The sequence below is a fragment of the Megascapheus bottae genome, chromosome 10 (assembly GCF_031878675.1).
Source record: "Megascapheus bottae isolate mThoBot1 chromosome 10, mThoBot2.hap1, whole genome shotgun sequence".
Classification (NCBI taxonomy): domain Eukaryota; kingdom Metazoa; phylum Chordata; class Mammalia; order Rodentia; family Geomyidae; genus Megascapheus; species Megascapheus bottae.
In genome coordinates this window covers 6,077,852-6,090,131 of record NC_143518.1, presented here as the reverse complement: position 1 = coordinate 6,090,131, position 12,280 = coordinate 6,077,852, and the positions used below count along the sequence as shown (strand labels likewise).

General features: G+C 40.4%; 1 protein-coding gene across 1 annotated transcript in view; it reads right to left on the bottom strand.

Annotated features, from left to right (window-relative positions):
* Positions 1-1,354: 1,354 nt before the first annotated feature.
* The window catches only part of Megf10 (multiple EGF like domains 10), a 147,359-nt gene continuing 136,433 nt past the window's right edge, over positions 1,355-12,280 (bottom strand). The window contains exons 20-25 of the mRNA XM_090340113.1: positions 11,687-11,923; positions 9,604-9,731; positions 8,263-8,386; positions 6,182-6,226; positions 5,172-5,378; positions 1,355-3,329 (exon numbers count right to left, since the gene is read on the bottom strand). Coding sequence (XP_090196239.1) covers positions 3,124-3,329; positions 5,172-5,378; positions 6,182-6,226; positions 8,263-8,386; positions 9,604-9,731; positions 11,687-11,923 — 947 coding nt within the window. The 3' untranslated portion in view covers positions 1,355-3,123. The remainder of the gene's footprint in view (positions 3,330-5,171; positions 5,379-6,181; positions 6,227-8,262; positions 8,387-9,603; positions 9,732-11,686; positions 11,924-12,280) is intronic.

Sequence of the window (12,280 nt, the reverse complement as noted above, 5' to 3'; positions counted from 1 at the left end):
AATAAATCTGTCAAAATTAGCAAGTAATCACCATGCTTGAGTGTTATGGAAATTTCAACGTCTTGAAATTTCTGCCACCAAATTCATTACTCTATGGTCTTTCAATTTAGCCTCTCACAAAGTTTCAAGACTATAACACTAATGGCCTTCCTCCAATCCCCAATGGATTCTTCATTTTCATCTTAAAAATCCCCACGTGAAAACTTTATTATTCACATTTCTATTTGCATCCTGATCTTCTGAACTCCCACCAGATTGCTTTGCTTTCAGTGTTCTAAATTTTCTTTACTCTGCATCTGCAGACTCTTCCAAATTCTTCCCACAAACTGGTAAAAAGCCTTAAAAAAATATGGTCAGCTATTACAATAACCACCCCACTCCTCTGATACCAATTTTCTGTTAGTCACTCTATTACTATGACAAAAATACCTGAAGACAAAGAGAAGAATGACTGTTTTGGGCTTATGATTTCAGAGGGTTCCATCCATTGTTGCTTAACTGTGTTGTGTATTCCTTCAATTCTTCCCTTCTTCCTTGTGATATAATTAATGTTAGTATAAAGTTATTGAAGCCTCATAAAACTAGGAAACAACTACTATTATTTCTAACATGCTGCAATATAGAATGAAAGGCTTTGAGAGGTGAAATAACACCAGTCAGACAACCAGTCACACGTGTTTTATTTCCCTAATGGAATAGTCAATTGCTTGAAAATTGCATGTCACTCTTTTTGCCTCAGCCCTCACTGTGCCCCACAGTCAGCGCTCCAGGTAACAGCTATTCAGATTTCATCCCTCAAACGCAGTGCTCTGAGTGAATGCTTCAAAATATTTTAGTTATTACTGGAAACATTACAAGCCTTTACCGCCAGTTCATCAGGGAAAATGTTAGAATAGAGACATGGCTCAAGTGGTAGACTGCTAGCGGTGACCAAAAAGCTAAGTAAGAGCATGTAGTGGTGTGTTCAACTCCTGGCACCAAAGTAAAAAAAGAAAGGAGGAAAAATATTTCTCTTTTTTCTTATCAGAAAGGATACTTCATATTTCCTCAGTTACATCTGTCTCGATTCACTGAAACTAGTTGCTAACTTAGAATCATTTGGAAAGTATATTCTAGGAAATTCCTTATTGCCTTGATTAACTTGGTAGTTCCTAATAAATTAAGGGCCATATGTGTGTTTGTTGTATTGACCACTGGATCTGACAAGCCACTATCACAGGGACAGATGTATGACATGAAATATCTGGCTATGCCAACTCAGAAACTGGCAGGGACCGTGTTTTTTTTGATACTACCTGTAGATAAACATGCAGTATATGTTATTATCTGACTCAGGCAGAATGTCATTCAGGATTGGTTATTTTTATTTTTATTATTATCTTTAAGTAGTTGTGTAAAGAACTTGTGTTTCGAAAAGATCAAAGAGTATTATTTTCTCTTACGAAGTCATCTCTGTATTCTGCCTTTCTGTTTGCTCAAGAAGATCAAAGAAAGAGAAACTAGCTTTTTTGTACCACCTTGGCAAACTTATGAGATAAACACCTTAAATTGAAAGTTGTCATTACCGAAATGTACAGGGGGCGAGCATTGTTGTGGCTTATCAGTATAGATGCCAGTGCTTTGCAGAATTGTCAGCAATGCCTTCATTTGCTAGCCAGTGTCACAGTTTAGATGGACAATATGTGATCATCATAGTTCAGGCCTCTAGCAAGATCAGCACTCTTCAGGCTTGGGGCCCAATCAACACTTAGGGAAACCGTAATGAAAAGGCTCTGAACTTTGGAATATACAAAAACCTCTCTCATTCACTCAGAAACCATTCACTTGTGGTTACTACATTATTTTAGTAATGGCCAACTTTAATAAGTTCAAATGATGTATTCGTTTCCTCTTTCCAAAAGAAAAACATATCGCATTTTTATCAAGCAGAAGATGAATGGCAATAATACAAGAAACAATGAACATATAATAGTTTTCCATTAACAATCCAAACACTACAAAACATAGAATATACAACTTGATGAAAATACAAATTAACGACAAAGGGGATACATGTCATATTAGCAATGCAAAAGACCAGCTTAAGCATAGTTTCTCTAAATCAACAATTAATAAAAGGAAAGTGCCCTTTTCCAAAAATGCACAAAAATACTTTGGAAATGTCTAGGGAAAAATTAAATCTTCTTGCTAATTCTATATTACAGCATGTATTACTAATTGCCTACAAAACTTTAAGCATCTTCTTATGCTATGCCAGTCATTACATATTTAATTCGCTCCAGTCTTTCAAAAATAAAACGATTTTGCTTTTATATTTCTGAAATGATCACTGATATGTTATGTCTCCCGAGTGGTATCTATGTATGCTAGGCAATAATGAGCAGAATAATGTTATGGATCTAAACTGGGCAAAGGTCATACTGAGAAAGGCAGCCTTTGCTTGGCACATTTATGTGTTGATTCTCACGATGCTTTGACTATTTCTAAAACAATTCTAATTGTACATTTTCTCATCCTAAGAAAACTAAAGTGTTCATATGTAGGCTTGTGGACAGCTAGTGTTTATTCAAAGTTCAAGTCCTACCACCTGACAGAACGTTTTCCCTGCACAATCCTTATAAATGGAGAACCCAACTGGAAAAACAGATGAAGTAATAAGGACTCAATACTATGCCTCACCTCTTCAAGGGGTTCAATGGTTCCCATTTTTAAATTAAGTAAATTTAGGGCAAGCTGCACAGTCCTACGTAGAGCTCCACGATGCAAATGAGAAAAGGTATTCAAACTTTCCAAGCAACAATGCCAAGCATCCATTGCAGCCCTCATCTTCAAAGGCATTCTGCAAGTTCATCATTTTAGCCAACATCTTCCAATATATCATGCTTCATGGTGCAATGCTAAAACTAATAGCAAGAGGAAATCATGATGCTGTCTCTTCCCTTCCACCCCTTAGAGAAATCACCTACAATTAGTGACAGCCTTGGCTTTGAGCTCTCTGGTTCACATCCAGCAATTGCTTATCAAGTTGATGAACGTTCGTGAAAGATGGCCGGCTTGGATGTGGAGACGAACTGTACTGTAGCTCTAGAAAGAGTTCTTGGGTCATCCACTGGTCCTTTGGTGTCATTCACTGCTGCTGCTGCTGCTGCTACTGTTGCTGCTGCTGCCGCCACCGCCACCATCCTCTCTCTTGGGGGAGGATGAACTGTCTCTGACAGGCAGCAGGTCATAATGACAAGGGATGTGACTGTTCTTTGGCAGGTCATATGGATCCTGGGTAAGGGGCCCATTATTGCTGAATATTCCTTGGACAACACTCACTGTAGGTTCTGTGAGAACCAATGATATGTTAATATATCAGGAAGGAAACAATGTTCAAAAACAAGATGGTTCTCCTTACAAATATCAAACACATATATTTTCATGAAAAATAGTTTTTTGAAGTATGATTTCACCTGGTGTTGGTGGCCACCCCTGTAATGCTAACTGCCTGTGGCACTGAGATGGAGAGGATCATAGTTGAGGCTAGTCCAGTCCCAAAAGACCATGAGATCCTTTTTCCATCCCAATGAAGCTGGGCATGGTAGCATGTACTCATCTTCCTAGTTATAATGGAAGCCCCAAATAGACTCTGACCTAGGTATTCATATGCCCACCCAGGTATATGAAAGAGTAAGTATAATAGTGTTGGACAAATTGACATACACAAAATGGTATTCTGAACAAAAGAATGACCACAAAGCCAGGCCCTGGTGACTCACGCCTGCAGCCCTAGCTACTAAGGAGGCTGAGATGTGAATGATCAGTTTGAAGCCAGTCCAGATAGGGAAGGGCAGGAGACTCTTATCTTATTCCAATAAACTACTCAATAAAAAGTCAGAAATGGGGGGTGTGGGGGGGAGGGAAATGGGTACCAACACATGTGAAAGGGTATCAATGTACGTGAATTAATGCACCTTCTATCTGGCAAATATCATGTAACCCTTTTACTAATTACAATAAAAATTGCAAAAAAAAGTCAGAAATGGTGCTGTGGTTCAAGTGGTAAAGTGATATCTTTGAACAAAAGAAACTCAAGGAAAAGACTCACGCTCTGAGTTCAGGTCCCAGGACCGGGAAGTGGGAAGGGGGGAAAGGATAACCATAGGCTAGGAGAGTAGCCTAGAGGTAGAGTGCTCACCTAGCATGCACAAAGCCCTGGGTTTGATTCATACATACCACATACATAGAAAAAGCTGGAAGTGCTTCTGTGAATCAAGTGGCAGAGCACCAGCCTTGAGCAAAATGTGTTCAAGGACAGTGCCCCAGGCCCTGAGTTCTATACCCAGGACTGGGAGGTGGGGAGTATAACCACATGGTAGGTATGAAGAAATCAAGGGAATATGCAGAAATACAAAACACATGAGTCATTGTCTCAAAAATACCTTGGGAATAACCTAGTTTAAATCCCTGGCTCAGAGTTTAGAAGACAAGGTGTTTAAAATTAACTCAATGCATGTTCATAGCACTAGGGCTGTCACTCTGAAGTGAGTTCTCATCCTCCTGTGATGGGCTTACAGAATAATTTAAAGAGAAATCATCACAGATTTAAAATAAAGAAATGAATTTCACCACAGTTTCCACACTGAAATTCTCTTAATTCTTTAAAAGTAAATGGCTCCAGGGCCGGGAGTGTAGCTTAGTGGTAGACTGCTTGACTAGCATGAACGATTTTTTGGTACCACATACACAGAAAAAAACTGGAAGTGACACTGTGGCTCAAGTGGCACAGTGCTAGCCTTGAGTAAAATGTATCCAAAGACAGTGCTCAGGCTGGCTTCCAACTATGACCCTCTAATCTCAGCCCCTGAGTAGCTAGGATTACAGGAGTGAGCTACTGTGTCTGGCAAATCATTTGTTTTAGCTTACTTGACATGTGAACTAATATGAATACCTAAGTTATTCTACACTATTGTGAAAATATTTAATGCAATTACAGAATAAAAGATGATTTAGAAGATTTAGGCAACTGAATACACATGTGCTAAGTAGTATTTTTCCCTGAGAATTCATTTCACATTGATTAATGGGATCCCTGTTAAACACAGTTTGCATCCAAAATATGGGCCATTTAAAATAGGTTCGAAAACAATCAGATGGCCTGGGTTCTACCTATGGCTGTGAGAACTCACCGATTTCATACACATTCTTGGTAGCTGCAGTTGCGTTACTGATCTCTGCATAGGGGGAATCTCTTCGTGCGGGTGACTTCATTTCCACATAGCCACACTCAGATGTTTTAGGGAGTAGTACGGGCGGGTCTTTGATGGTGGCATATGGGTTTTCAGAACTGCTTAGGGAGCAGTTACTTGAAGTATATTCAGAATTTTTTCCCAGATCTGTGATGAAAGGTGGAAGGAAAAAGCAAATGCAGTTTTATGACCATTGGATATTTTTTTTTTGGTGCTGAAACCAGTGTTGTTTATTTTGGAGAGCATCTGCTATAGAATTACTCATCCATGATATTTACATCTATGATGTCATTTTACCTCCACTTTAAGAGAAGTCCCAATGAAAATACCACAGTCTGATTTGATTTTAATGCTCATATTCAAGTATAGTTAATCCCATTCTATTTTCCAAATAGAAAATGTCCTCGATGAAACCTTTGAATTTATAAAGTGTTCAGTCTAGGAAACAGTAGTTGATAGCCTTGGGGCACAAGATGGTTCTACAATGACAATCAAGTAAGGCCTTCATACTGTACTGTGAGAACTTACTGTACACTGCCATAAGCTTGGGCTTATGCACATGGAATTTTTAATTGAACTTTGAATGAATTCTGGACACTTAGGATCCCGAGCCTTCAGTAAACACATCATCAGACTAAGATCTTATTTTCCTGGCTAATTTCTATTTTACATTTCCCTCTCCCAATATACCATATTCTTTTAAAGATAGTATGAGTATTTCTTTTGCAAACAATCAATTTTTTTTCCAAGACTTGTGTTCTAACAAGATATGCTATGGTCACTCTTGACATCAAACATGTTTGTGTGTTGTAGCAATTTACCATGTTGACAGCTTTAGATGATCGTTATACTGCTGCTTTTGCTTGCTTAGAAAAATATAATCTGTGAGATCATTCCTTAAGATTGTGATTCTGATATGCACATTTCTTCCTTAAGTTTACATACCATACCTTTCAAGGATTTTCCCACATAGCTTCTGTCAAGTCCAAAAGCACCTGTAATAAAGACAGAAAATAATCACCCTATGAGAAAAGAAAGGAGGAGAAAACCCACCTCAAGTTCCAGGATCATGGTGGGACACAACCTTGCCGTGATAATGTTTACCGAATGGGCTAAGCAGTCAATGCCCCCCCAACACTACATGTACGCATACACACATTTGATCATCACCTGCTCTTTCCTAAAAACTTGAGGAAAGGCTGATAATTTTAGGATCACATAGGAGTGTTAAACTGATATATATATAATATATATATAATATATATATATATATAATTCAAAGCTGCATAGGAGGAAAGCCATAGCCACGGCTAGTACTGAGAATTTGCTCACAAAGGCAGCACTTAGGAGGCTCAATGGTTTTTTTCCACTGAGATTGGGTGATATTACTGCCTCCACTGTAAGAATGTTTTCTAAAAACTGGAAATTTCAAACATCCATTATTGAGTAACAGGCTATGAGCCAGATCTTGGCCATTGATATGCAGTTTTTATTTTAACTATTTGATATTTCCAGCTTTGGGGACATAGGTGTCTGAGCCTACCTAGTAGATACAGCATTGCTTTCTTGTTTTAGAAGATCTGACCTTCAAAAGGGAGGGCATGCTCATACTAGGAAAAGTGAAGTATGCTGCCATTGAAAACACAACCTTTTGCTTGAACCAGTGAAGTCACAGGTATCAAAAAGAAAAAAAACTGCAGTCACAAATCCACGGTATTCGGAATATTACCGAGGGGATCCCAGGCCCTACCTTATTTAGTCCTTGTTACATCACCTGATATCAGCGCACTGACCAAGAATCAAAACTTCTATTGGGTCTGCTTTCTGGCAACTCAGATCCTATCACTTTTTCAGCCATGCTATTTGGGGGCCATGCTAGAAAACCTGTCTTCATCCATCCAGGAGTGTTGTCATTGTTTAGGGAAGAACAGCTTGGGTCAAGGCTTTGTGAACTTCAAAGCACCAAATCAATGAGTGGAATTTTGATTAGTGTAGCATTTATGTGGCACACACTTAGAGACAATCCAAGGGACATTTGATGAAAAGGAATATCATATTCCTTCCTACATCGATCAGGGCTTAGTTAACAGGAAAGAGTAATAATGACACCTTATGAACCATCCAACTAAGCATCTGAGAATATTAAAGAAATACTATCCCATCCTTATGCTATATTCCTTCAAGGCAAGAATACTAGAAAACTCCGAGTTTCTCACATGGAATTTTTAATTGAACTTTGAACGAACTCTCGATCTAAGGCTTCCCATCAAAATATGGGAGATATTGCAAGTGACATTAAACATTGCAAGTGATGGACCATGGAACTACTGAATAAAGAGAAAGACAAGGAAGGAGCTGTGTCTCATACCAGCTATCATGGAAAAGAAGATAGGAAAAATTTTTTTCTCCCTTGAGCTTATTGTATTGAGTGGGTTATAGGAATCTAGCTCAGCGCCAAGCAAGGTGGTGGGGGAGGCAAAGGCAGGATAAAGGCATTTGTAGCACAGAATTAACTATACCAAAGAGAAGTTTAGTCTTTGCTCTCAGCTCCTGAGATGTGATCCCTACCTCCTCTGAACATTCTGCCCACAGAAGTGTTTTGTGTACTTGGGTCTGAGGGCAGCTGCTTTGGCTGACCAAATGGTTTATAGGGTGGGTTGGATCCAATTTTATCAGCTTGTCCTCCAGTCATCCTCATAGACAACCAATTCTACCCAGACAACAGGCCCTGAAATTGCACTCCCCGTCTCCAACTCTCTCCCTAAGATGATGACCTAAGGGGAGTCATTTTGAGCATGAAATTAAGGAAAGGAATTAGATGACAGCATTGTCTGGCAGAGCTGCCATCTAGCAATCATTCTTGCGCAAGAGCAACTCAGAGAGAAATGGTTGGACAGATCCAGCAGACCCCGCAGAGGGTTTAGGTGCAAACCTATCATCTGGGCTGCTGCTGCCTTCTTGCAGCAGATCTCTGGACTCCCATGCAACTGAGAGAGGGTTCGAGTGCAGGGAGGGCACGCGTTGCACACACCGAGCTCATTGAGGTAGCCACCATGCTTCCAGTCTGCGGGCAGGGTTCCTGTGCAGTCCACCGCGGGGCCTCTCTTCCCAGGATTTACATTTTTAAGATTTACAAACAGCTGGTTGTTCTTGGACTGTGAAAAACATAGAATAGAAATGTTGAAAAAAGAGATCATAGTGGATCAAGGGCATGCTACCTCCTGTCCAGTGGAAAGCAAGGCCATGGGAAGGACCCACTCTTTAAAACACTAAGCCAGGGGGCGGTGAGATGTGACAACTCCCTGGAGGCAGAGAATCCACGTATGCACCCCAACCCTGCTCACCACACCTAAAGCTCTTCTTTTCCTTCAGTCACCCTGAGTTTGTCTCTTGGGCCTATGCACATGGAAGTTTTCATTGAACTTTGGAAGAATTCTGAATCTAAGTTTTCCCATCAAAATAGGCATGGTATTGCCTGAGTCTTCCTGACACACAAACTTCCCCGGATCTGCATGAGGACGAGTGGAAGGATGAAGCTGAATCTCCAGAGTGAGACATGTTATTTAACCAGTCGGCACCATAATTAAACTCTAGCTACATTAATTTAATGACAACTGCATTGAATTAATTAGCTCATTTTTCTCCCCTAGATGAAGTGAACAGAGAACAGAAGAGTGGTGAGTCTTTCAATGGGGACTGGAAGCATTATTTGGGTATCATGGCAATGAAGGTTCAGAGAGTTGTGCGGAGAACTGTAGGGCACAACTGGAGCTGCTAGATGATTTCCTCATCTGTAAAATGCAGTACTAGTCACACCAGGTATCACAGTATTGCTGAGAAGAACGAGTGAATTCCTAATATAAGGTGACTAGAAATGCTTAGTGTCTAGCATTCAGTTGTTACTATTTGGCCTATGGGGGCTTGAAAACGTCACAGTTTCATATGACTGAACTCATATGTGTATTTTTGTCACTAAAGTAAAAGGACTACGCAAGGATACTGGAAAGGGTACTCAAAGAATGCTAGTTAGGAAAGACAAACTTGATGATTTTAAGTCCGCTATAGGTCTTTATGGTATTTTTTTTTAAAAAATTAATGCCCAAACAAGCCCACAGCTAGCAATAAAACAAAATTAAAATTAAAAAATTAAAAATTGATGTCAGCATAAGACTTTAAGATCTCATGTAAAATTAGAAATAATATGTGGTCTGACTCTGGTGGTATACTACTATAATCCCAGGTCTTTCAGAGGCAGATATCCAAACAGCCACAGTAAAAGGCTAGCCCCATGATCAATTTAGGAAATCCTCATCCTTAATCAGGCTAGCTCCCTCCCTTCCCCCATTCTCCCTACCCACCAGATGCTTCTCACCTTGGCAATGGTCAGCCCGTCCCTGTTGTTGAAGTGAGGGGAGGTGGCACGCTGGGTGAGGGTGTGGTAACTGGGATTGGTGAAGTAGTGGCTGTTGCCATTTCCACCATTGCTGTGTGGTAAGGTTTCTGCAAGAAGAAAGGGAGAGGATTCAGACACTTGCTGCTCCAAGTCTCCACAGGAGGGAGAGAATGGAAAACAGCAGTGTCAATACAGTATTTGGACTATTTTCTTAAGTCAGTCTCAGCCCACTCACCCAGCCCTGATTGCTCATGCCCATAATCCTTGTTATTCAGGAAACTGAGATATGAAGATCATAGTTTAAAATCAGATGGAGCAGAGAAGTTCATAAAACTCTTATTTCTAAGCAACCACCAAACACCAGAAGTGGAGTTGGAGAGCAACAGGCAGAGTATTAGCCCTGAGCAAGAAAAGTAAGCAACAAGCACATAGGCCCTGAGTTCAAGCCCCAGTACTGGCATATGCACACACACAAAGCCTAGCCCTTTCAGCAAAACTCCTAGAGAGAGCAGTTTAGGCCTGCCTACTTGTCTTCTTGTAAAATATGAATGCACTTACAGATGGCTGCCCTTAGATTTGGGGATTATTTCTGCTGTAACTCTCCTCCTTCTTCTTCTTTAAATAAAATTATCCAATTTTTTGACACAATAATTCTGTACTATCTGCTGCTTGATATATTTCCTCAGAATTATAGTATTTATAAACATGTCCTCTAGTAATTGTTCTAAAGGAACTGATCTTTAAGTTTTCAGGTCCAGCACAGTATCTCAAGCCTGTAATCCTAGTTACTTGGGAGGGAGAGATTGATCATGGTTCAAGACACGCTTGGATGTTATGGTTTGAGAGACTCAAACAAATGGCCGCACACAGTAACGTGTGCCAACTATCCCAGCAATATGGAGAGGCACATAAAGGAGGCTCATAGTCCAATCACACCGGTCTCTTTTTTTCTCACCACCAGTCCCTTTTTCCATTGGTTATAGTCAAGGCAGGTTTTGCTTGATGCCCAAACTGGGCTGTTCAACATCTCCGGTTCAGTGGACACTCCATCTCGTGGTTAAATGAGTCACCTAATTATTTTGCTTTTGTGGACACTTATGAGAGAAAGAAAGATTCAAATGAGTTTTCTTATAGGAAAACTCACTGCCTTAGTTATTGCTCATACCTCAAACAACAATATTTCCTATATAAGTTGCTTTTCTAGTTAATGATATGTGTTTATCCAGGGTGAGGTCAGAAGATACTATGGGAAATGTACAGGAGCAGAGACAGGAGACCTGCTCTACCTACCTGATCTTCTCCAGACCATGGTAAATTTATAGCCCCTGCTCCTTTCCTATCCTCTCATCCATGACAAAAGCTGGGACTTGGTGCCTAGTAAAGTTTTTTTCTTTTTTTTTTTTGCCAGTCCTGGGCTTGAGCTTAGGGCCTGAGCACTGTTCTTGGACTTTCAAGGCTAGAACTCTAGAATTCTACCACTTACTTGAGCCTCTGCACCACTTCTGGACTTTTTTCTATGTATGTGGTACCAAGGAATTGAACCTGGATCTTTGTGCATGCTAGGCAAGCACTCTACCACTAGGCCAAACTCCTGGCCCCCTAATAAAGTTTTAATGCTTTATATCTAAAGCGAGCACACAAAGAGCTCAATTTAAAACCTTAGAGAAAAAATAAATGACAGAGTAAGGCCAGATATGGTAACTTAATACTGTAATCCCCGCCACTTGAGAGGTGGAAGTAGTAGGATCTCTGTTCAAGGGTACTGCAGGCCAACAGGGCAACGTCTATATGAGACATAACCAAAACAAAAAGGCTTCAAGGTGTGGCTAGTGCATCTTCCTAGTAATCATGAGGCCTTGAGTTCAAAACCCACTATCTCCAAGACAAAAGAAAACGGCATCGTGATCATTTCACTGATGGCTTAACTAGCGTCCATTCCTAATATGTTACAATATTTTTGGACAGGAAGGACACACAGCCAAATGCATGATTTCAAAGACCAAGGGCAAAGCCTGGCTTTATAGGTTCTGTGATTCTCCTCTACCCTGGACTTCTGTCTTACCTGACATACTGTAATCCCCATTGATGACCCTCACAGCTGGGGTGTAGCTCACAGCTGGCATGCTTGAATCCTTTCCTTTCTGTTTGTGTCTGTAAATAACGAACAACGCCAGGAGGAAGACAATCACGAGGACAAGAATGATGACGCCAGCGATGGCCCCTATCTGGTAGGAATCGGCAGGAAGGGCTGTGCTTGTGCGGCTCAAGCTGTTCAGGCTTCCCACAACAATAACCCCGGCTAGAAAAGAAGGGAAGAAATGAGCATGGGGTGGGCATGAGGGTTTACTGGATAAATGCTTCATCTTTATTTACAAAATCCATGCCAGCTAATGCCTGGGTATTTTCAGCTCATGGTTCATTTGGAAACTCTTGGAAATAGAATGGGAAAGAGAAACAAAATGTCAAAGCAAAATGTCCTTCCACATTAGTCTTCATTTTTGACTAGCAGATTGTGAGTTCTTGAAGAAAGGTTGATCTGGATTCAGAAAGCCCACTCCAAAGAATCTTTGAATGCAAAGATTCAAAAATCAGGTTTGGGGGCTGTTGCTATATTTCAAATTAAACAATTTAGACCATAACTTACATAATTCCTATT